The sequence below is a fragment of the Desmodus rotundus genome, chromosome 2 (genome assembly GCF_022682495.2).
Source record: "Desmodus rotundus isolate HL8 chromosome 2, HLdesRot8A.1, whole genome shotgun sequence".
NCBI classification, from domain to species: domain Eukaryota; kingdom Metazoa; phylum Chordata; class Mammalia; order Chiroptera; family Phyllostomidae; genus Desmodus; species Desmodus rotundus.
In genome coordinates, this window is record NC_071388.1 from 153255387 (window position 1) to 153281273 (window position 25887).

At 36.2% G+C, this 25887-nt stretch overlaps 1 protein-coding gene across 8 annotated transcripts in view; it reads right to left on the reverse strand.

The window, feature by feature from the left end:
- The window catches only part of SCN3A (sodium voltage-gated channel alpha subunit 3), a 115516-nt gene that overhangs the window by 70021 nt on the left and 19608 nt on the right, over positions 1–25887 (reverse strand). For 6 of the 8 annotated variants that reach the window (XM_024579795.3, XM_045187344.2, XM_024579800.3 and 3 more), the window contains 7 exons: positions 19085–19398; positions 14077–14195; positions 12401–12490; positions 8251–8379; positions 7271–7362; positions 6084–6356; positions 5813–5876 (listed from right to left, as the gene is read on the reverse strand). In XM_024579795.3, the coding sequence (XP_024435563.2) occupies positions 5813–5876; positions 6084–6356; positions 7271–7362; positions 8251–8379; positions 12401–12490; positions 14077–14195; positions 19085–19348 (1031 nt within the window). In that variant the 5' untranslated portion in view covers positions 19349–19398. Of the gene's footprint in view, positions 1–5812; positions 5877–6083; positions 6357–7270; positions 7363–7452; positions 7545–8250; positions 8380–12400; positions 12491–14076; positions 14196–19084; positions 19399–25887 lie in introns of all 8 variants that reach the window. The other 2 variants (XM_024579801.3, XM_024579796.3) reach the window with 1 other exon arrangement.

Here is a 25887-nt window from a genome sequence, read left to right on the forward strand (position 1 = left end):
CTGCACTCTTTGGGATAAAATGTTTATGTGCAGCTCACACATAAGGAGTAGGGAGTCATGATCCACCTTCTTTTGCTTTCTTTCTTTCTTTTTTTTTTTTTTTGGTTGAACAATAAATTTTTTAATTTAATTTTTTATTTTTAAGTATATTTTAGTGATAATCTTATTACAGTTGTCCCATGTTTTCTTCCCTTTATCCCCTTTCTGCCCCACACTGCCCCCATTCACTAGTATCCCACCCCCCTAAGTTCATGGCCATGGGTTGTACATATAAGTTCTTCGGCTTCTCTATTTCCCATACTATTCTTAACCTCCCCTTGTCTACTTTATGCCTACCAATTATGCTTCTTATTTCCTGTAGCTTTTCCACTCTATTCTCCCCTTCCCCCTCCCCACTGATAACCCTCTGTGTAATCTCCATTTCTGTGATTCTCTTCCTGTTCTAGTTGTTTGCTTAGTTTTTGTTTTTGATTTTTAGGTTCAGTTGCTGATAGTTGTAAGTTTGTTGTCATTTTACTGTTCGTAGTTTTTTATCTTTTCTATTTCTTAGATAAGTCCCTTTAAAATTTCATATAATGAGGACTTGGTAATGACAAACTCCTTTAGCTTGACCTTATCTGGGAAGCATTTTATCTGCCCTTCCATTCTAAACAGATAGCTTTGCTGGATAGAGTAATCTTGGATGTAGGTCCTTGCCTTTCATGACTTGGAATACTTCTCTCCAGCCCCGTCTTGCCTGTAAGGTTTCTTTTGAGAAATCAGCTAATAGTCTTATGGGAACTCCTTTGTAGGTAACTCTTTCCCTTCTTCTTGCTGCTTTTAAGATTCTCTCTTTATCATTAATCTTGGGTAACGTAATTATGATGTGCCTTGGCATGTTACTCCTTGGGTCCAATTTCTTTGGGACTCTGGGCTTTCTGGACTTCCTGGAAGTCTATTTCTGTCACCAGATTGGGGAAGTTTTCCTTCGTTATTTGTTCAAATAAATTTTCAATTTCTTGCTCTTCCTCTTCTCCTTCTGGTACCCTTATGATTCAGATGTTGGAACATTTAAAGATGTCCTGGAGGTTCCTAAGCCTCTCCTCATTTTTTTGAATTCTTGTTTCTTCATTCCGTTCTGGTTGAATGTTTATTTATTCCTTCTGCTCCAAATCATTGATTTGAGTCCTGGTTTCCTTCCCTTCACTGTTGGTTCCCTGCATATTTTCCTTTATTTCACTTTGTATAGCCTTCATTTCTTTCTTCTTTTTGGGACTGAGCTCCGTCAATTCTGTGAGCATCCCGATTGCCAGTGTTTTGAACTCCGTATCAGGTAGGTCATCTACCCCCTCATTGCTGAGCTCTTTTTCTGGAGTTTTGATCTGTTCTTACATTTGGGCCATATTTATTTGTCTCAGTGCACCTGCTATATTGTAAGGGGTGGAAGCTTAGGGATTTTCCATGGAGAGGCAACCCTCTCAGAGAGGAAACAATGCTGCTTGCTCACTCTGCTCTAGCCCCACTTTCCAAAGAACTTTCTTGTGAGTCTAGGTGTTTCTCCCACCTTTGCAATTCCCATAGTATTTTACAGCTAGAGGTTTTGAGTTTTTAGTTTCCATGTCAGCCAGCCCCACCTTCCCAGGGGTACATCACCTTGCCTAGGGTCCTCTCTGCCCAGCTGCCTGTCTCTGCCCCTCCGACCATTCTGGATGAATGTTTCTTTAATTCCTTGGTTGTCAGAGCTCCATGCAGTTTGATTTTCTGGCAGTTCTGGATGTTTATTGTTTTTAAATTGATTGTTGTCCTTCTTTTGGTTGTGTGAGGAAGTGAAGCATCTACCTACTCTTCCATCTTGGCTGAAACTCCATGATCCACCTTCTTAAGAGCAGAGTTATGTGCATAAAATATTTGGAATTCTTCTGTGTGAGAAATTTGTTTATAATCTCTCATTCATTTATATATATCAATGTTTATTTATATGAGTATGTACCATGGATATTCAGTTTCTACTTTGAATTATAATCCTATTTATTTATTTATTTGTTTATTTATTTATTTATTTATTTATTTATTTATTGCTAAAACTGTTTCAGTTTTGGCTATTGGGAACCTTCAGTTGATTCCTGTATCTCCTTGACATCACTCCATGGCCATGTGTGGTTTTTTATTGTTCTCTTTGTTTTGTTTTTTAGCACTTTCTTACCTTCTGAAACTACAAGATGCTCCCTTATCATGTCTTATATTTCCTGCCCCAGTGCTAGAATCAGCCATTTCTCCAAGGACCACTTGTTCTTTTATTGGAGAATGGTATTAGAAACTGAGAAAAATATGTATATCTGTATGTGCATATCCTTGCTCTGTCAGCTGAGGGCCTAGAAGCAAGGTCACCACCTTTGCAACAAACACACTTAGCACCCAGATCTTGGTTTCTAATAGCAGGTACATATTTCTGTGTGTACGTATCTGTGCCTAGACTAACCTAAACATGAGGTCATGTTCATCTCTTCAACTCTATTTTGTTATCACAGGATCTTTAAAACTTCTTTTTTTTCAATCTTAAACCTCTCATTCCAAAAGTTAGAATCCTGGCTTCTATCATCTGCTATCTATATACTTCATATGTATGCATAATTATTTCAAGGTTGTTAATTTATACTACCATGAGAAACAGCTATCAACTAGAGTGCAATTCCTTTTGCCTTTAGTCTTATAGTATCTCCTCATTTCCAGTTTTTTAAATTAGCACCTCTTTCCCCACCTCCTTCACTGAGGTTATTTTATACAGTTTAAGCATATTTAGAGAATTTTGTCACCTTCTGTATTTTAACCTGGAGTCCTCCAACCTCACAAATGATTATTTTAAATTTGCATACACTGTTCATTCTTTGTGCTGTAAATGTTCTAGAACTTTTGATAAATGCTTAATGTTCATCATTCTAGAATCATACAGAGTAGTTACACCACCCTAAAAAATCCCCTACGCATAACCAAATCAGCTACCCTGGATCCCTGAAAAACACTGACATTTTTTCAACCATCTCTATTATTTATCTTTTTCAGTATGTCATGTAATTGGAATCATGTATAATATTGCTTTTTCATATTGACTTTCTTTGTCATGTAGTAATATGAATTTAAGTTTCATCATTGGTTTTTGCAGTTTGGTAGCTTCTTTTTATCACTGAGTAATATTTCATTCTATGAGTATACAACAATTTGTTTATCCATTCATACAGCAAAGGACCTCTTGATTGCTTCCAGTTTCTGGCGATTATGAGTACAGCTGCTATAAATACACACCTGCAAGGTTTTTGTATGGACATACATTTTCAAATTAATTGGCTAAATACCTAGTAGGGCAAATTGCTGGGTTGTATGGTAAGACTGTGTTCATTTTGTAAGAAACTGCCAAATTGTCTTCCAAAGTGGCTATACCATTTTGCATTCCCACCAAAAATAAATGAAAAAATGATGGTTGTTCTGCATCTTCATCAGCAATTGGTATTGTCAGTTGTTTTGGATTTCAGCCATTTTAATAGGTATAGTAACTCGTTGCTGTTTTAATTTTCAATTCCCAAAGAAGTATAGTAACTCATTACTGGTTTAATTTTCAATTTCATAATGACAAATGACCTTGAGCATTTTCTATATTCATTTGAGCCACTGTATATATTCTTCTGTAATGTGTCTGTTCAAACTTTTTGCTCATTTTTAAGTCAAATTATCTGTTTTCTTGTTGTTGAGTTTTGAGTGCTTTTTATATTTTGGACACAAATCTTTTATCAGATATGTGTTTTGCAAATATTTTCTCCAGATCAATGGCTTTTCTTTTAATTTCTTTTACAGTGTCTTTGAAGATCAGGAGTTTTTAATTGTAATAAAATCTAAGTTATTTTTTCTTTCATGGATTGTGCTATTGTTACTTTAAAAACTCATCATCAGCCCTGGCTGGGGTGGCTCAGTGGACTGAGCACTGGCCTGCGAACCCAATGGGTCCATTCCCAGTCAGGGCACACACTTGGCTTGCGGGCCAGGTTGCAGGCCCCCAGTAGAGGGTGCACAAGAAGCAACCACACGTTGATATTTCTGTCCTTCACTTTCTCCTTTCCTTCCCCGCTCTAAAAATAAATAAATAAAATATTTAAAAAAAACCCCCTCAAATCCAAAGTCATGCAGATTTTATTCTTTATTTTTGTTTAAAGAAGCATTATCATTTTGTATTTTACATTTAGGTCAATGATCAAATTTGACTTAATCTTTGTGGAAGGTGGTAAGATTTGTATCTAGTTTTATTTATTTTTTGCATATGTATCTCCAATTGTTTCAGCACCATTTGTTGAAAAATCTTTCCTGTCTCTATTGAGTTGCATTTTCTTCTTTGTCAAAAATTATCTGACTACGTTTGGGTGGACCTACTGTTTTTTTTTTTTTTATTTTGCTTTCTGTTCTGTTTCATTAATTGTATGCTTATTATTTCCCAGTACCATACTGTCTTAATTATTGTGGCCTTATAGGAAGTCTTAAAATTGAGTATATATCTTTAGAATTTTATTTGACATTTAACAATAGAGCAGGTGTCAATTTTACCATGTAAATTAGCTAACTCATTCTAGGTACTCAATAAAAGGAAGTGATTATTTAATTGGAATTAAGTATGCATTAGCCAGCCTTACCCAAAATTTTATCTAGTCTTTTACATGAACCACAATAATGAAAATTAATAGGTAAATGCAATAAAAGCTTATGGTGGAACAGGTGCTAGTCCAAGTGCTTACTGTGTAATAGGTTATCACCATACTAACCCTAAGAGAGGCAATATTACTCTCCCCATTTTAGAAAAAAAGGAAACTCAAGTACGGATAGCTTAGGACACTTTTCCAAGGTCAAAGAGTTTATAAATGGTGGAGTTAGGATTTGAACCGAGATATGTATGAGCTCTAGAAGTTACACCCTCTACCAACAGAGGTTGGGGAAAATATCAGGAAAAAAAATCCCCTAATCTTCATCTTTATGACTGGTATATGTTTTCAATAACACACTTAGATCTTTATGGCTAACCCAGTTTTCAATTTTCTAGGATGACTCAAAATATGTTCTGTAATTCTGTGCTCTAAGAGTCACTTACTATTTCTATCCTTTGGTTTCCAAAAAATTCACCCTCTATCCTGACTTAAAATTAATTTACAATGCTCTCAGGAAAATATGTTAAGTATGAGAGACTAGCAGGAGGACTAAGATACTGCAGCATCTGTTATGGTAGAATTTGACCAATAAGAACTGGTAAGTGTGCAGACTCAGAGTGGAGCACGCCCTTGACATACATCTGCCCCTTGGCTTCTTTGCACACACAGTTTTATGTATAATATTATAAATATCTTAACATTTCAAGAATATTAAGTCTCTCAAAGCAGTTTCCCAACTGGGCTTGCACCTGAAGACTATGTTATATGGTCTGGATCTTTTCCAGCCACATCAAAAGTTATTCCATCAACATATACCCTCACCAAGCTGCCCATCTTATGTTTCCCTCCCTGTATTTTTTAAATGGCTCTGAAGTGTTTATAAAAAAGACAGACTTTAGGCCTTCACACTTTTGAGCAGTATTGAAAGTACATCTTACCTGTGAGACTTTGCAGAAAAGCTCTTCACCCAGAGGAGTGGTTTTAATGCCAGTTCTGAGTTTAGAACTGCTAGCAATCCAGTGAGACAGAAGGTACTTCCCAGGTAGGCAGCACCTTCTTTATTGTACACATGCAACACTACCCTTATATATTTTTTCTCATCTGCTTTTCCCCAAAGTGCTCTATATCTTTAAAAATCATTTGTTCCTTACCCTGCATCTGAGCCATTTCCACAGAGTAAAGGGTCTTTTTGTCCATCCAAAACATAAAAGTGACCTGTTGATATAAAGAAAAAACTGTTTTATTTCATACCAATCCTATTGACATTAGGAATAATGAGAGTTTGACTATCTTGGTTATTTCCAAAACGGACACCAATAAAGTATATTTACAAAAATGGCTTCCCACCCACAGCCTCAACTATTTATAGTTGAAAACTCATTCAGCAACAGTTAAGGTTAACAATGTGGCAATATTCCTTACTGTCATCTTCAATGTAATCCTTCCAGTTAAATGTGCTCATTGTTACATTAACAAATGTCCCGTTTGAATCCATTGTGCCGGTAAAGAAGGAAGTGGTGTTGCTTTCAAAAGCTGAATCGCTCGGGGGCCACTGCAAGCATTTGTTCCGCAGGTTGCCCATGAAGAGCTGCAGCCCGATGAGCGCGAACACGCTCAGACAGAACACGGTCAGGATCATGACGTCGGAGAGCTTCTTCACCGACTGGATCAGGGCGCCCACGATGGTCTTCAGGCCTGAGGAGAGGGAGCGAGAGGTCAGCTGAGGAGAAGGGCCATCCCCGCAACGTCCTCTTTCTAGTCACATACATTCTCTTTCCCCCACCAAACACTTGTTCGGCTGCTTAGACGTCTAAGCTTTAGGGGCAACTAGATGCTTTGAGAAATGGATGAAGAGCAGATTTTATGTATGAACAGTGTGCTTTCTGGAGGTTAAAAAGAAGAGGGTAAAGATCTAGGCAGGCAGTTTTGCATGTGTGGTTTTACATGCTGCCAAGAACGTGAAAAGGCAAACTTACAATTACTTTTTTATTTCAGATTTTGTGTTTCATGAGGCTATTTCTCCCCAACCCATTTTTTATACTAGCTTTGCAGTAGAAATGATTTGTGAAAGAAACAAATTTTAAAATGATAAAAGCAGCCAGGTGCATGCTGTTTAATAATAATCTCTTCTCTAAAAAGAATATCCATTTTCAAAACAAATCTGCAGTGAATGGCAACATCCAGATCAGTTAGTAAAGCCATGGTAGCAGAGCTATTTTATGAATGAAAAAGAGAAAACTTTACATCATAAATGCCCGCACTCGAGAGAGAAACAGAGACAGAGAGAGACAGAGAGAGAGAGAGAAAGACGGAGAGACTGAGAGAGAGGGAGAGACTGAGAGAGAGGGAGAGAGAGGGAGGGAGGGAGAGCAAAACTAGTAATTTTTTAATAGACATCTCATGCAACTCTGTTAAACTCAAAGGCTGACTTGATAAACAAGCATGTAATTTCTAAAATTTTAAGAACTGAACTGCATTGAAAAATCATTTAGCATTCTCGAAGGTGACAAATACGAATAATAAGCAACAAGGCTAATGTTATAAGCGTGATTTTAACTTAAGTATCATTCGACTATTCAGTCAGCCTCGGCGTTTAACCCCGCTCTCACCTGGAATGACCGAAATTGTTTTCAGTGCTCGGAGAACTCTGAACGTTCTCAGCGCTGAGACATTGCCCAGGTCCACAAACTCTGTCACATATCTGCAATAGGGGTTCACACACAAACACAACAACACACAAGAGAGGTTGGAGATACAAGGGGCCTACCGCCTTATACCAGTTTCTTCTTACCTGGAATTACAGAAATAGTTTTCAGAGCTCTCAAGACTCTGAAAGTTCGAAGAGCTGAAACATTGCCTAGGCTTACAAATTCTGTTACATACCTGTAGAATTAAATCAGAGTTATTGATAGTTTTGGCAAAGTTTATATTAAATAAAGAATGAAAGCTGTGCTTGGCATATAAAGCCCCTTGAGTTTAACAAATGTAATTGTAGAGCTCGAAGTGCCATATGCTAAAAGTCGCTTCTAAGGAATAAAATTTTGTTGCTTTATTTCAATGTAATTTTTAGTAATGTGAGCAAATTTATTTGCAAAACTAATAAAAGTGCAGTTGGTGGTATTAAATTATAGTCACTGAATAACTTCATTTTGATGAAGTAGAAGACTATTTGATATGAAAGTAATTCCATTTTTTGCTCATTTACCAGATAAATGTATCTTACTGTATGTATTCTCAAAATATATGGAACATAGCCCTTGCCGGTGTGGCTCAGGTGGTTAGGCATCATTCCACAAAGAGAAAGGTCACTGGTTCAATTCCCAGTCAGGACACAAGCCTGGATTGGAGGTTCGGTCCCGAGTTGTGGGGCGTACAAGACGCAACTCATTGATGTTCCTCTCCCTCTCTTTCTCCCTCCCTTCCCCTCTCCCTAAAAATAAATAAATAAAATCTTTAAAAAATATATGTGAAACATGTAGTTAATTTAGCTAACAAGCATAATCTACATTTAAAATATGTCACAATGACCTGATTTCTGCCGCAAATATTTTTATTTCTTTGAACTGGACGGTTTGTCAAAACTACTCACGCCATCACAATGACACTGAAATCCAACCAGTTCCATGGGTCGCGAAGGAACGTAAAATCTTCTAAACAAAATCCTCTCGCCAAGATTTTTATAAGTGACTCAAAGGTGTAGATGCCAGTGAATGTATACCTAGGAAAAGCATCCAAACAAAAATTAACGATTTTGTTTGAACTGTTAGTATACATATTTTCAAATACAGCAAATCTTATTTTTTGTGTGTTTTTCCCATTCACTAAAATTTTGTTCCTATTTTCACCTATCAAAAATAATCTACTAGTTTAATTAATCTTACAAACCTGGGTAAAGGGTTAAACTAAAGAGATATTTTCCCCAAAGAATAGGATCTTGTTTACTACTTGGGTTTTAGAACAATAGCTTCATGTGTTTTATGAATAATCAAATTGATTGAAATATAATACAAGCTATATAATGCAGTTTTTAAATTTCTAGCAGCCAAATTAAAAAAGGAAGAGGTGAATTTGATTTTTATTACATTTTAATTAAACCAATATATTTAACATATTATTATTTCAATCGTTAAGATGAGCCATATTTTAGTTTCAATGGTCACGTAATATTTGGTGTCTCCCTCATTGGAGGGTACAGCTCTAGAGGTAACATTTCTTGAGTTTGTTTATTTATTTAAAAAAGATTTCACTCAAATTTCCTAATGATTACAATTATTTTTAGGAATATTTTATATGTCTAATCTAGAAAATAAATTTAAGAGTCAGGCACGGAGTTATAAAACTTGTTTTCTCTCTCTTTATACACACTTATGTATACATATATATAATCACCAAAAACTTTTCAATTCATTAGTGTTTACGTGTGTGTGTACACAATTACCAAATTTCAGAGGCAAAAATCCCTGAATCTAATCTTGAACCAGCTACTCTCTCTGTGCAATTGGGCCAGATCACTTAGACATGCTTCTTTCAAAATCAGCCTCCAAAATGGTGAAAGATTTTTCCATTCCCTGCTTGATATAGTGCATTTGTAGCCTTTCCTTTTCTGTGTTGACAATATAAGTTATTTCCGTGTCTTCCAAAAATAGTTGAAGTACTTGTTTTTTAACATTGTGTTCTTTTTAAAAAGAGCAATTTAAGTTTATTCTTCAGGTTATTTCACCCAAGCCATAAAGATTTGATTTACTTTTATTAAAAATCATATTTTCCAGCCTACTAGAATTTTATATATGAAAACAGTAAAAATTTTCTCATACAAGGAACAAAGAAATCAGAGAAAAATGTGTGAAGATATCTTCACATCTAGTTTTCCTAAGAGCATTCTTCCTCCTTTTTCAACCAATTTAGTTGATTTCATAAGGAATATGTTTAATTGCTATCTTTACTGAACAAGAGCTGACTTTACTAGGAAGAGATATAATTTGCAATGTCAAGCTTATGTTTACTAGTGTTTTAGGTTCAATTCTTTGTGTATTACACATAATCGTGAAGACATTTGTGTGTGGGGAGACAGCTGGCCTTGTAAAAGGCTGTAAGAGACAGTTCACATGTATGTTCTATTTATCGTATTAGTGGTTGGTGCCTTATGGGCTATATACGCACGCAATTATAACTAATCTGCAGTTACTAGGAGTAAGATTAAAAGTCCTACTTCATTTCCTTCTTTTTGGAAAAGTAAGAAATTTTGTTGGGATATTTGGAGTACATGGTGAGTGTTGATAGATATTTAAGGAAGAGATTCCTAGAGCTTAACAGCTGAGACACATTGCACAGAACAGGTGTTTGCCTATTAGCAAACTAGATTGAGCAGGTAAGTGAGAGTCAAGGACACCTTGATTTCCCTTGGCGCTCTGCCACTAGGCTTCTAATCGTCCTATTGATTCTGTCCAGGTTTTTTTTTTTCCTGGGTAATTGTGACGTCTATAAAAGGGCCCTGTCTCACATAATATGACCCTCACTATATGCAGTGTGGTCCTCAGGCCATATCAGCGTGTGCCACCTCTTCAAGCAGGGACTGTCTCTGCTAGCATGACTTCTGTCTTTGTGTCAGAGCTGAGTTGTCTTCTCCTCATTGAACGTTGGGTTTTGTGGGATTTTTTCTGTAGCCACTGATATTTTGATTGTTTTCCTACTAGAGATAACTGGTCAGGAAAGCTGTGAAAACTTTTCCAAACAAAAGATGTAAGTCAAAAACATTTGTAAGGCCAACATTATTTTGATAATGGACATTGTCAACTCCAAAAATGACTTTAAAAGAGAGACCTGCATATTCTAGTGATAATATTCAGGTGTCATCTTTACCTATATTTTAATAATGTTATATAAAAATGAGTTGTATACATGTTTAAGTGCTTCAATAATTTGTTGAGAAAAGTATACACAGAATACTTTTATATAGATATGTTCATTTGTTAACCTCCAAATCATAAGTGGTAAGTGAGAATTTTGTTAAATGGCTTGCTTCAATATAAAAAGTGGATTTTTCTACTAACTTGATTTCTAGGGAGCATTTCCAAGCTACTATAAATAATCTTTAATGTGTTAAATCACTGGGGAATGATGACTTAGAATTGTACAATAAAGCTTCCTAGAAATCTATAAAAATAGAAATAAAAGTGACAGTACTTATCATACTGTCATATCTCCTATTGGGCATTACTTTAAAACTATAATAGTAAAAAATCATACTAAACTTTTTTTAATAAACCAAATACCTAATTATTGTATTATACTATACATGAGTAGCTTATATAGTGTAAACATTTTGTTTCACTAAAAAACACATGCTTTTTATCATGAATAACCTTATATGTGACATAAATTGGGGATTAATGTTGATCTAGTGCAGAAATTGTGTTATTTACACACAATTTTCTCTAGCATATTGATGTTTTGAAACAATCAGGGGCGTCTTTTCCTCACACTTACACAGAACATCCTGAGCAGTAAAAGACATTAAGACCAAAGCAGCAAATTGACAGAAGTGCCTTCTTTAGTGCGAGCAGGGGATAATTTAACATGCCCAAGAACTAATATGCCTCTCAAAATATTCAGTCAAATGTTTTACTTTGATGACCTCTCCCAAATGTCTCCAGGGTCTCCCTCTCAAGGGAGAAAGGATAAGGTACAGAGACTGAGATTACAAAGGAGTTGCTAGCTGTGATTTTAGATACAAATGTCTATAGAAAGTTGACTGGACCAGTGTCTTTTCATTGGGATTATTATTGTTTTTTTCAGTGTTCTAATTACAAAGTTTCCTAAGTTTTGAGTGATCTTTCCTTTATCGTCTTTTCCTCTTAAGCCCCCCTTTTTTTGAGCATGCTTTTGCAGAGACGTTTTATTTCTTTTATGGAACACATCTACGGGGATTTATCATACATGCTGCGTCAAAGTAAACTATATATTTGAATATAAATAAACATCTAAGTAATTTAAATACCTAAATGTATTTTTCTTAAATAACATACAATCAAAATGCCCAATATACTAATATAGAGCTAAACACCTAAGTGTATTTTATCACAATATAACAATAATAGCCCTGACTGGTGTGGCTCAGTGAACTGGGCATTATCCTACAAAGCAAAAGGTCACTGGTTCAATTCCCAGTCATGCCTGGGTTGCGGGCCAGGTCCCTGATTAGGGGCATGCAAGAGGCAACTGATTGATGTTTCTCTTTCTCACAATGATATTTCTCTCCCTCTCTTTCTCCCTCCCTTCCCTTCTCTCTAAAAGTAAAATAAAAAAAAATAACAATAATAGTGTACTAGAATAAAATAATTTTATTCATCAAATCACTCAAATGGTCATTGTATTTCATCTAAAATATACAACTATGATTGAATATTAACTTTCATACTAAATTATTGTTTAGTAGCTAGTGTATACTATTTATAGTGTATACTATTTCACTATACTATACTATACTATAGTGAAATAGTGTATGCTACTTCTTAAACAGATACTATCTTGAATTTGTTGAGGAAAAATACTTACCTCATAGAAGAAAAACTCCCCTAAAGAACTTCCCTTATCTTCTCTCATATTATGCAAATAATTTTTTCTTAGAAGTGTTTAGCCTGACTTCAAAAAGTGGAAACCATAAGTCAGGCCATAACCATAAGAGATTGCTAGAGAATCTGAGTGTGCATTTCTCATTGCAAGAAGTCACTCTTACTTACTCTACATTCTTTGTCCAGTCTGGAGGGTTACTCAAGGTCATAAATACACAGTTGGTCAAAATAGTGCACATGATAAGCATGCTGAATAAAGTAGATTAGTTAAGGAATAAATGCTAATACATTATTATGGTCATTTACAAATGATCCAACACACACAAAAATCAACACAAATTACCTGTGAAATTAGTCTTATTTATGATTTGTTTTAAAACAATGGCAAAAATAATAAGAGACTTTAAAACCTGCCACATGTTCTTGGTCCACTCTTTTTACACTTTACATCATTTCTTCACGAAACTGATTTTAAGAAGAAGAGATCTTCATTTGGAGCAAATGGGAATTTTTTATTCCAATCAGTTTTGTGAAATTGCACTGCCTGGGGAAGTGACCCCTCTTCAGGGAGGTTAAGTATAACAGACGTAACTTAAAATATCCACTGACTGACACAATGTTAGTGACCACAACATAAAAGGCCTACGAATGGATAACCTAGTATAGTCAAGGGTTACACTGATTGCGGATTCTCCTGTAACGTGCTACTCCAGTAATCTTATAGTGAATAAACAGATAAACACTATTTTGAAGTCTTCCTGAGAATTAATGTAATAATTTCTCTTAGCTTCTCAATCCAGACTTCATTCTCAGGAAGCTTATGGTTATTTTGAAGTGGATCTTTTATTTTTATATTTTGCCATTAGGATGTGTCCCCATGGTTTTGTGCATTATGCACGGGATTATTTTACCCATTATTACACCCGTGGTATGTAATCATTAGACTCTTGTATAGAGAGAATCCTTATTTTTCCCTCAAAAATTTGGGCAAAAAGTGCACATTATATATGGCAAAATACAGTAAATACTTTCCAATATTAAACCATAGAATGAGAGCATTTAAATGTACCTCAAAAGGTTTTCAGTTCTATTTGCACTATCTCTAGGGTAACCAGTCTTCTGTCTCTCTGTTTGTTTTAATAAAAGACTATTTTGAATCTGCCCATATGAAGTGCCTATTCTTGAAACTGCCTCAAAGGAGCGTGCTTCTATTTTATCCTTACTTATTTGAAAATTTTCTTGAAATCCACACCTATTCTGTTTTTTTTTTTTGCCTATGCTTTTTGACTGTCATTGTAACTAGTTCAGATACACAGGCACAGAGCAATTTAAAAATATTTACTGAAGGAAGGAAGGAATGAAAGGAGGAAGGGAGGGGACAGCTGGACCTAAGAGCTGAAGATGCAGAACCAATTAAGGCAAGAAAAAGTTGGAACATTTAGTGATAAAGATTATAATACAGTAGACTGGGTTTCTTCAGCAATGGTTATATATGGTCTAACAGAGGTTGATAAAGACGCGAAGGAGCTTTGTTGTTGTTCCTACGACACACTGTGTTCCATTCACACATCCACTGTCGTAGCTGCAACTTTCCTTCTAGAGTCATTCGAAAACACAATAGTCGTTTTATAATGCCACAGTCATTCTGTAATATAAAAGCCGATAAATATAATAGTCATTCCATTATTTTTACAAATAGAAGAAAACAGTGAGAACAACAGGTTAAACAACAATTTGCCATTAATCTCAAAGAAACACTATGTATACTTTTAAAGAAAGAATGACATTTTGTAAAAAGTCAAACACTGGAAGCAACATTTAGACAATTCACATGAAAAGGATATGAATGTACCAAAATCTTAATAGCAATTTTTCTAACAGGGTTTAGTGGAGTTAAAATGTACAGGGCAGAGGTGGCACTGAATCGGAAAATTGCCTTCCCTTTATTCAATACTATAAACGTCTGGAAAAGAAAACAGGAAAGAAAGATTAGGCATGTGGCTTATTTGAAGAGCTTACACCCATGAAGAACTTTTACCTGATTTGTTTGTTCAAACTTGTTTGTTTTAACCAGTTGGTATATCATAACCAGAAACATGGTCGATGTTTATCCCCTATAATAACATAGTTACAAATAAAATATGCCTTATCATCTAATCTATCTCTAGAGTCCAACTTTATGATACAAATTAACATCCTACACAAAATTTTTGCCAAGTTATAAGGTAACTTTACAGATTCCAATTCTATTTAAAGCTTACCATCTGTCTACAGCTTTGGTAAGTTTTCAGTTTATTCTGTACACGTTGCTATTAAAATAACCTTTTATAAATATTTTCATTACATCAAGTCTTTTAATTCCAATTTTCATGAAGGCTCTATTTTTCTTACGGCCGTTGGCTGACTTTAAAGTGTTCAAAACCCGGCTTTGCTGATTCTAAGGATCTGCTGGTAACACTGAGAAGGGACAGTTACACTGAAAATTGGGCAGAAACCTATAATCATCAATTTTTATAATCTTTTATAATCTGAAACCTATATTCATCAATTTTGCATCTAAGCTATGCTACCCAATGATCACCTACCACGTCTCTCTAGGATCATCTTTTATTTTTTTCCCACCAAGGTAACTCTGCTCCAGCTGATTCAACCCACTTGTCAATCCCACTCACAGCCTGTCAACTTCTCCTTCTGACTCTGAAACAGTGTCATAGAATCTTAGGGACCTGACAGGTCATTGGAAACTCCCTTCCACTCCAGGCCTGTAACAGACCTGACAAGAAGATTCTACCTAAAATGCCCACTGTGGAAAGATTCTTAGTCCTGTGTGTATGTTAGAATTTCTGGGTGAATTTAAAATCTCCAGTATTCTGAAGGATGGGTGCAGACATGCTTATGTTTTAAAATTTCCTCAGATGATTCTAATATCCAGCCAGGGTTCAAAATCCCTACTCTCTGGGAATGTCTTCAGCTACTAAAATCACATCTTTCATCGTATCTTTCCAAACAAACTGCACTGCCGGCTGATCACTCCCTAATTGTTTTCTTTACCAGTTAAGTCTTGTATATTATTTTGCACACATTGGCAGGTTGCTTGTAATTAGAGTTAAGCAGCAATTTACACTTAAGACTCATTTCACTGAGGACCAGGTTAGAAGTTGTCATAAATCATTGAGCATAAAAAGTATGCAATCTTTTCCTCCATATTTTTCACAGTATTTAATAGTGTTGTTTGCAAATAAACACTTTTTAAAATTAATATGTGTTTACCTTTAGGATGTCACTTACCATAAGACATCTTTGTATTCATTTACTTAAGATGTACCCTTTAACTAAGGGCTGTGTCCTATCCATTCATGTTCACTGAGAACATGCTCTGTTTGAATAGGTAGTCAGAAACATTTTTATTGTGACTACAAAGGCAGAGAAAACAATTTCTCTGTACATTTGTATTTAAGACCACGGAGCCAACCATTACCTAACCAGCCTTTTTTTTCTTTTCTTTTTTTTTTTTAATGACCTGCACTCTATAAATTTGAACAATTCTGTGAAGAGGACAAGTAAACTGCTTTTTTATTAGCATTGAGATTATCCAGAAGGGACAGTGAACATTGGGAAGACTAGCTTTGAAGAACAAACACATTATAGGATTTTCTCGAATTCCCATGATTAGATCATCTAACACAGTCAAACAGTCCGGATGCATTTAGGTAGTCTCTGACAGCGGTAACACGCGACCTTCAACAGAATTCAGGGTGCATTTGCTTCTACTTTTCAGAAATAATTCCCTGAAAAAGCAATTGTCGCCTGTGACAGTAGAAGAGGATTTTATTTTGAAAAATATCCCAAAACAAAGTGAGTGGAAAGAAACAGTTTAGACACAGAATCCTATGCTCCTTCTGCAGGATCAGCCTACGGGCACTTATGGGATAAAACGTGATGTGCCAAAGGCATCTTCACTGAACTTACAGGTTCTGGGGCAGAGCAGGCCTGAAGAACAGAATGCCAGTTTATTTCTGGAAAAAGAACACCTAACACAAAGAAAACCTTGAATCCTGAGATGTGAGGAATAAAATACTAATGTCCTCTATAATAAAAGAGTTATTCATAGATGTACCTAAACTGAAAATAGTTGAGAAAATGATGTAACTGGAAGAGGGATAAATAGCATCAGTTCCAAAATCTGGTCTTCGAGTAATAAATAATGAGGTGACTTAAAAAAAAAAGACTATATATTTCTACCAAGGTGATGAATATTATAGCTGGAAGAATGTTAAACTGGTCCATGTCCGTTCTGGAATGGTGTTGCTTTTTTTGTCTTTTCCAGGTAAACACACATCTTATATAGCTTTACAAAAATTGTTACTACTTAGTACATACAATTATGAGTAGGAAGGACCACATCAACCAGGAAATTCAAAATATTATACAACTAATTTTTTAATATTTTATTTTACTATATTAAGAAACATGTATAGTTTTGCTTAGTGGTAAGAGCTCTGGGTCTGGAGCCTTACTACCTGGGTCCACATCCTGAATTCACTACTTATAACGTGTGCTCTTGGGCAAGTTACTTAACCTCTCTGGACTTCTCTCTTCATCTGTGAAATGATCCTAACATAGAACTGGCTCCTTGAATATCAGACGAGCCAGGTTTGAGCTCTACTAAAACAGTGCCTGACAAAGCACGTGCACAACAAATGTTAGCTATTATTATCACTGTCCCTGTTCTTAAGTTATTTCCTGGTGAACTTAAATGCCATTAAAATATACTGTGATGCTGCTCATCTGGTTAAATTAGGTATGTAAATGTATCTTTAATGGCAGCAAACAGTTATATAACATTTTACAATTTTAAAATGACTTTCACCTGTTTTATTTCAGAATTGACATAAGCTTCATACCATATTTTAAAATTCCAGAACTTCTCCATTAGCTTCTTACATGGGCCCCACTCATCCTACGAACCACAAACTACACTTTTCTTCAATAGCCCCTCAATCTTCATCTTTATAGACATTTCATAAAAGAAAGCAGTGCAGCCAACAGTAATGAGAAAACCGTCTATGTTTCTCAAAATGGGTCATAGTCACTATGAATAAACCCAGGTCCAAGACCGGTTTTCTCAGACAGGGAGGCAATAAAGCTGACTTTGTTAGCACAGAGAGAACGACTCTGTTTCCAAGCAGCAGGCTCACATTAACCAAGCTTGAAGCCTGACATATAAAAGCATAATACCAACCTGCTTATTTACAATGAGATATATTACTTTCATATGGACTGCAGTAATCGCAACGGCATAACAAGCACAATAGTTCATTTTGGGCAGATGTATGGGAAGACAAATTATAATAAGAACGTTTTTTGTTGAGGTTGGAGTCTAAAAAAACTGAATTAAATAATTCAGAATGTTTGTCATCCCAGGTAGCCCAAAGCAGCCCCCTATTTTGGGAGGAAAATAAGTGACCTTTGTTTTGGGAGGAAAATGCTCTCAGGGATACTATTAAGTATCTATCTCCGCCGGCAAATGCTAGTGTCAATCCTTAGTGGTCTCCCCATTAACTTTTCCAGTTCCCTTTCTTAGAGACACTCCCTTTCTTTAAGTAGCAAAGGCATTTAATCATGTCAGGGTAGGCGATACCCCTGTCTCTTGAAGGTATCTTTGCAAATATATACTTTTCAGAGGGGAGTTGTGTCCTGGTTTCTTGGGGGATGTCTCACTGTCATTATTGTGTGTAATAGCACAGTAACTCAATTTCAAAAATTTCTCTATCAGTTCTACAGAGAAGTGCTGGAATAAATTACTTTTAGAAATATATGAGTATATACTAAATGCCACCTTTCATGAAACTCGTTTAAAAGGAAAAAAGAATTGTTTAACTACTTCATTTTGTTTTATGGCTTCAACCAGAGCATTTTAAAACTTGCTGCTCCAAGTGTGGCAAGCGAGTCCCACCCTGAGGCTCGTTGGAAAAGCAGCTCTCGGCCCCGCCCAGATCTAAGGAACCAACACCTGCATTTTAATGACGTTCTCGGTGTGGGTGGAGCATGCAAGCCGGACGAGCAGCCCTTTAGAGCAACAGGATAGGTCCCCGTCTGCCTGGCTGATTGTCGGTCCTGCCAGCTATCACTCGTCTTACAAAGCCAGGCTGCGCACTGCTTAGCTTAAAGAATGCATTTTCACTAGCCATTTTCTAAAAGGGGGCTGACTTCTACTAGTAAATGAGTTCAATGTCTTCTTTAATTTCTAACCCATCAACTCACGGTGATATTAATTTATCTTTATTTCTACATAAAACTTGTTTTTATGCTTGTGAATGTGAAACATAAATCGTGGTTACAAAATACCAAAGGACTTGATTAAAAAGCATGGAATCTATCATCGTTTAAAATATATATCCTATAAAATGCTGCACAGCTGGTTTAAAAAACTAGCTAATTCTGACAAAATTATGTGGTTATTCTAACACCAGTAACACCAAGGCAAATAAGAACTAAAAAATAACAACATCTGCCCATAACTCTTCTTTTGCCTGGCTACAGTTTTGTACACCCTGTGCTTAAATATGTCAGCAATATCAGATGTATTGCTTTGTTAATGTCAATTTTAATTCTATCTCAATTTCTGTGAAATTGTAGAAATAGTCCATCTCTTCATATATCTTCACTGTTGCCAAATCTTGACCGTTTCTTGTATATGTTCCTGCTCATTACAAAATAAAATTTTAACAGAAAATTGTGATGCATTATGTATATAATCCTGAGAAAAAGTATATTAACGTTAAGTGTTTAATTAAAGACTTTACTTCAGAAGTAAAACTAAACTTTCAGAAGTATAAAATCAACACCCACTTTCTTACTGATGTAGTATGGGTCCAGGTCCTCCAGCGGCTCTGACACCATCCCTGGAGGGATGTCTCCATAAATAAATGGAAGGTTTTTTCCAGCTTCCAAGTCACTATTTGGCTTTGGTTTGTTCTCATCATCGTTGTCTTGCTCTCTCTTGGGGTTCTTGGCTTTCTCTTCTGCAGCACGTTTTTCAATAGCAGCAAGAGATTCTCTAGTAAAAAGGCGGAAGCTGTCAGGTCCCGGGGGTACCAGCAGTGCCTGTGCCATCTTTTCATCCTGCACATTTAATCACGTTTAGCCTCTTGCATAAGAATTCCCTGCAACAGGAAACAGGTGAGAGTTAGGAAAGACAGTGAGTGAGAGGGATTGAGAAAATCAGCCAAGATGTTATTTAATGTTTCTTCTAGTAACTTTTTAAAAAGTATAAACATTAAGTAGTGCTTTTAGGGCTGCACTACAAATTTTAACTTGGAAACATCATCGTTTGATCTAATTTTCAATAAGCTAACTTTATAAGTCTATCAAAACTCTGTCATAAGGCCTTTGAGCCAAGGGATTTTATAGCATACTTTCGGTAAAAAGAGGAATGCCAACAATGCCTGTCAAAAAACTTGAGGACTCACATTTCTCTCTCTCTTTCTTTTATCACATCCTACTCTCCAAAGAAATATTGATGACATGACAATATTACAGACCGAGTCATAAAATCTCAGGCTGGGATAGAAGTTTTGTTTGCCCCAGATGTTGTTCGGTTGTCACCACCATTGACCATGGGCCCTCGAGGCAGGATCTGACCCTCAGCAGGGACAGGGAAGTCAAAACTCTGTGTCCTTTTAGCTTTTCATTCTGGATCCTCCTAGGGCATCTTCTGTGGCAATACAGAATACAGGACAGGGCCAAAGTAGGTTTACAGTTGTTTGTATAGAAAATAATACAATAATTAATAAATAATAATACAAGAATAATCTCTGTGTTTCGCATACTCACAACTGTTAACCTACGTTTGCCACACCCTTTGTATTTGCTTTCTTTTCTAATCTGCTGCTCTTTAACTATTGCAAGATGATTCTCAGATTCTTTCTGAATCTGTATTGGGTGTTGTGGTTGAAAGCATGGACTATGGAGCTAGACTCCCTCTGTCCTAAATCCCTGGCTCAGACACTGATGAGCTGCATGATTTTGCAAACTGTAACCCTTTAGTGCTTCAGCCTTCATCTCAAACATGGGATAAGAGAACTGACTCCCCACATTACTGTAAGGAATAAATGAATTAATTTACCTTAACTGTCTAGAATAGTTTCGGGAATTAGTAAACACTATTTTAGTGTTGACTATTATAATCTAATCATCCTCAATTCCTCCACCCATTACTTTTGTTGTGGTTTCAAGCATTTTCACAGTTCAAGTCACTCTTCTTTAAGTACGGTCTTGATTTGCTGGAACCACAACCGACCACAGAGCTCCAGCAGTGAACTGGGAAGTGCAGAGTACAGGGGAGTATTCACACACGCCTACCACCTGGCGGGGGAGGAAAGGCGAGCAGGCAACACACACAGTGGTCCTGCTCAATCTCCCAGAAGACAGAAAAATTCGATCTGCTAGAAGTGTAACAGAACTGTCAAAAATACAGGAAATCAGCTACATAAATTTGGAAACATAAGTTAACAGTTATTTTATTTTGCACTGTGCCAAAAAAATCACATTTTAAAAGTCAAGATAGAAGATGGAAAACAATAACAACAAAATACGAGTACATCAATCATCTTGCAGAATGATCTAAAACCATGGCATCAAAGCAATCATCCAAGTCATCTGTGACATTTTCCCTGTCCCCAGCCGCTCATCCAGCCTCTGCCCCCACACTGTTACAGTCTCCACAGTAGTCTATCCCTGAATGGCTTTCTAAGTCTTAGCAGTTTGTCGCATGGATAATGAGAAACTCTAGATCTTAGAGTAACATAAGAAAAATTATATAGGTTTGTATGGTTCTTGAGTTTTTAATCAGGGTTACAGGTTTCCTGTTCTGTCCTAATGACAAAAAGGATTGTAATAGCTGTTTCTTTCACTGAATTTGTATTTATAATATAATGTCATTATACTTCCTGATACTATGAGGGTATATTCTAAATAAGTTATAAAATATTAGATTTGTCAAAAACTGTGGCATTTTTCCTACTAGTTCTGAAAAAGACCTGATATGAGGGGGAACAGGGCTTTTTCCTTTTTTTTTTCTTGGTACTTCATTGAGTGGTGTGTGAATAGAAATGAGAAGGTTTGAGAAGAGTGATTCTGTTCTACTCCAAAACAAACAACTATTTATTTTGTGCCTTCTAAACTTACAACGGAATTTCTGTTTTCAGCTATTTTATGTCAGGTTTAACGGCCACATAATCAATCCAGGTCTAGGCTGTGTGGAATAATCACAGCTTTTTACTTCTGAGTGTGGAAGGAGTTTGCCCTTAACTGTGAGCCTTTAATACCCAGAGATGTGCAGTTCATCTGGCTCTCATCACCTCTCATCACATGAACTGAATGGATAAGGTTCTTCTCAAGTGCTAACTGGAAATGAAACAGCATGACAAACATGTCTTGAGAAATTTCTTTGAAACATGGTTGCTTTTTTATGGGAAAAGAAAGGTACTTTTGTACTTGAGCTTGAAATGATTTGGGTTTCTTTATTATTATTATTGACAAAGAAAAGAAAAATATGTAATAATTGGAATCAGGGATCTGGGTTAGTACTGAGTCTGTTACTAATAGCTGGCCTATGTCATTTAACCTTCCTCATCGTCAGTGCCATCGAAGTGCCTTGTCAAATATGTGGCAATATTTTGCCATACAGAAATAACTAATTTAATTATACTCATTTAATTGGAGTCTCCTGGTTTTTAAATTTTAAAATGAAATTAGGTTAAAAATAGTTAATGTAGAAATCTTTCAATAATCTTTGGAGATGACTCTGGTTTCTCTGAAATGACATGGAACAAGGACTGTCACAAAATCATGAACATTTATTTAAAAATAAATAGTTCTTTATTTTCATGTTCACTTACGAAGCCTAGAATAAAAAATTTGAGTCTTGGTCAAAAGGAAGTAAAGAAGTCTCTTTGAAATTCCCATATTATTATTTCTCAAATCCTGAGAAACAGGGTAGTTCCTGCCTCTCAGCTTTTCCTCGGCAAGGGGAACTATTTGATCGGCGGAGACATTACAGATTACAGGAAGTAGCGTTTCTGGTGGCTTCGTCTGCAGCTTTGCTGTTTACTCTCATGGTTCTTCGGAAGTTCTACTTTAATTTGAATTCTAGTTTAAATTTTTTCCTTCTTTCTTGTTCTTCATGAACTTATTATATGGAGCTCTTACATAATTTTATATTCCTTTTAGAGCAGACTTTTAAAAATTAATTTCTACTGATGTCTTGGTGTGGAATATATATTATTAATGAATATATGTGCATTATAATTTATTAAAATAGATCAAATTTAATATACCAAATTTTCTCCAGAGCTGTCCTTTCAAGGACAAAAAAGATAAGAAAGGAAGATCTGAGATGATCTCCAATTAAAACCAGTGTCCGTGTAGGAAGGTGTGTGAGTCAAGCAAAGCCATCCTCTGCTAATCAATAAAAAAGGTTGTGGTTCAAAATATCCTATTGTAGAGATGAACCACAGCATTTCAAACCTGGAAGGGGATTAAGATAATTTGTTCAGGAAATATTTATTGACAGAGAACTATGAATCGATACTATGCTTAGACTAAGCACTTATGGTGTCTTCCCTTAAGGAGCTGACAGTTTATTGAAAGAGACATGTATTTATACAAATAATTATAATGCAGTTATATGCAGCTGGCTACTGTCTGCACTCCATGAAGGGAGCAATTTATTGAGCCCAGGGAAGGGAGGAAGGGGTATGGATCAGGGAAGTCCCCCTGAGGAAGTGACATTGAGGAAGGTTTTGTAGACTATTTGGGATTTGACCAATGAGCTGTGGTGGTGGTAGATGGGGGAGGCTTGGTAGGAAGACATATCTGTAGCGACTTGTCTAAGCAGGAAGACAGGGAGTGCATGGACCTAGAGATAACAAAGAGCAGGGGAGTCTGGGAGGAACTATAAGGAGTTTACTCTGCATGGAGACCAATGTGCCTAACAGGGAGTGGTAAGAGAAAGGATGAGAAATTGAGGCAGGATACAGATTACTAAAGGTCTTACAGAGAACACTGAGGTAAGCCATGGGTGGGGAGTGACACGGTCAGTTTGAAGATTAGAAAGATGATGGCAGCATACAAAGTATAGAGAGGTAGGGAGTGATCCTAAAACTACGGTTTTCAAAAGTGTTGGTTTCTAGCCCTGACTGGATAACCCTATTGATTAAAGCGCCATCCCAATATGCCAAGTGTGGTTTTGCTCCCTGGTCAGAGAATATACAAGAGGCAACCAATGAATGCAACCAATGAATGTGGAATAACAAATCAATGTTTCTCTCTCTCAAAAGAAAGTTCAAAAGTTTTTGTTTCAGCATCACTTTATACTCCTAATACTATTGATGATCTCAAAAGAGCTTGTTTATGGGGCACTTATCTATCCATATTTATCACATTCCAAATTAAAAGAAAAATATTTTAAAACTTGTATTAATTAACTTAATAATAAGCCCTTGTATCTTTACTTATAAACAGATGTTTAGTAAAAATAACCATATTTTCACTAAATAAATTTGTTTTTACATTTGGGTAAATTTCACTGTCTGGTTTAATGGAATATGGCTAGTTTCTTATATCTGTTTCTGAGTTCAATCTGTTGAGATATATATGCTGTTTTTAACAAAGTACATTAAGAAAATCCTCACACATATATGTAGCTGGAAAAGGAGTATTTTAAGTTAATTGTCTTTTCAGGCAATTGTGGCTACTGTTCTTGGATACACAGCAAAACTACGAATGGTAGTTTCTTAATTTAGTTTCATAGTGGAATTTAAAACTGTATCAATGAATTTTAATCAATCTTGCCCTTTGAGTGCATTTTATACCATCATGCATGAATAATTTAGAAAATATTGGCACATCTTTATACATATTTTCCAAACGTGACAAATTTCATTACATAACATTCAAAACTCACATTTGTTAATATCATCACTGATCCTCTGAGAAAACTCATAATGTATTGGGAAGCTGTCAAGCTCCCAGTGGCAGGTAAAAGTTTTCCAAAATCCCAATTTTCCACTTGAAAGCTCCAGTTTTGAATGTCAACAAACGCTGTCATTTGCTTTTCCTGAAGTGACAGGCTTTTCCTTTGCCCATTTTTTGAGAAAATATCTGCCAAATACCTGAGTCTGAATAACCACGGTTTGTCAGCTCTTCTTTCAAGTGAAAATGCTGTTCCATGGGCAAGTGTAAGTGGCTTATTTTGCTCCTGACTCAGACAGTCACACAAGTGCTTTTCCCTGAGACAGTCGTGATGCTTCAGCATGCAGCAGAAACTCTTCGTGTGTTCTTCCCGTCTCATCATACAAAATATGAAAGGTATGTGTTCTTCAGGCTCAAGATTGAAAAAAATTAAAAACATGCACTGCTTCATCAATGATGTTCTTAGGCGAACTGGCGTTTTTTTTCTTACCTAAAGTGTGTGGTAAAGGAAACAAGAGCTACTCCTGAAGTTGGATGCTGCTGCTGTGAGTCCTGCTAAGCCATTAGCAGTTTTACCCTCACAACTTTCGCAGCATCGGTACAAATGCCAGAACAGTGGGAACAGGCGAATGCTATCTTCATGTTATTAAGAAAATAATTTAGACCTTGCAGCCCGCCCCCCGTCCCTGAAAGGGATTCAGGAACTCCCCAAGTTGTCTGCAAATCACCCTTTGAGTACAGCTGCTCTAGAATGAAATAGACCCCACAGACCAGAGAAAAGGGCAAGAAATTTTGACCAAAGCTTTACCATTTAAGAGCACATAGCCTTAGCAGTCAGAACTGCATTCAAGTCCTGGTTCTGCTACCTTCTAGTAGTGTGACCTTGGACAATTGATTTTATTCTTTATAATCTTTAGGTTACCTATCTGCACATTATCTGCATTATCTGGATATATTGACAGCACATACTTCATAGACTTAATGACAAAATGCACCAAGATGGGGAGCACAGTGCCTAGAAGGTAGTAGGTCATCAGTAAATCAGGGAGTAAAGAAACCATGGGCAGAGGACTGTTTTCAAGGCACAAGCAGGAGAGAGAAAATCATTGAGGTTTTGTGATGACATGATATGCGGTGTGGGAAGGGGAGAAGGAAGAGTTATGGGATTAAGCTCATTCCCAGATTTCTAGTTTAAGCCACAAGTTGTTATTAACCCAACAGATAAGTGGAGGTTTGTAGGTCATGATAATAAATTCTGTTTGTTATTTATTTAGTTTGAGATGCCTGTGAGACAACTGGGACTGGGTATGTAATTAAAATATGGGTCTGAGACTCAGGAAAGCCATCTGGTCTGGGGAAATATTGATTAAAAAATCAATGGTTGAAACTGAAGCTAAGAACATGCATCACAATGTCTAGGAAAAAATTGGAACGATGAAGAGATAGAACTCTCGTGACTACCAGTTTCTAAGGAAAGGGTACCAGAGGGTATTAGACAATGAAGTCAGAGCAGTTACATGAATGCCAAAGGATGAATATCTGAGATGCCAATTAAAAGGCATACATTGGATGTGACAGTTAGTCCAACTTCCTGCCTTTAAAGTACATGAGGTACAGGCGCAGAGAAACTAAGTTATCTTAGCTGAAATGTCTGCTGACAAATACAAATTATTGTTCTG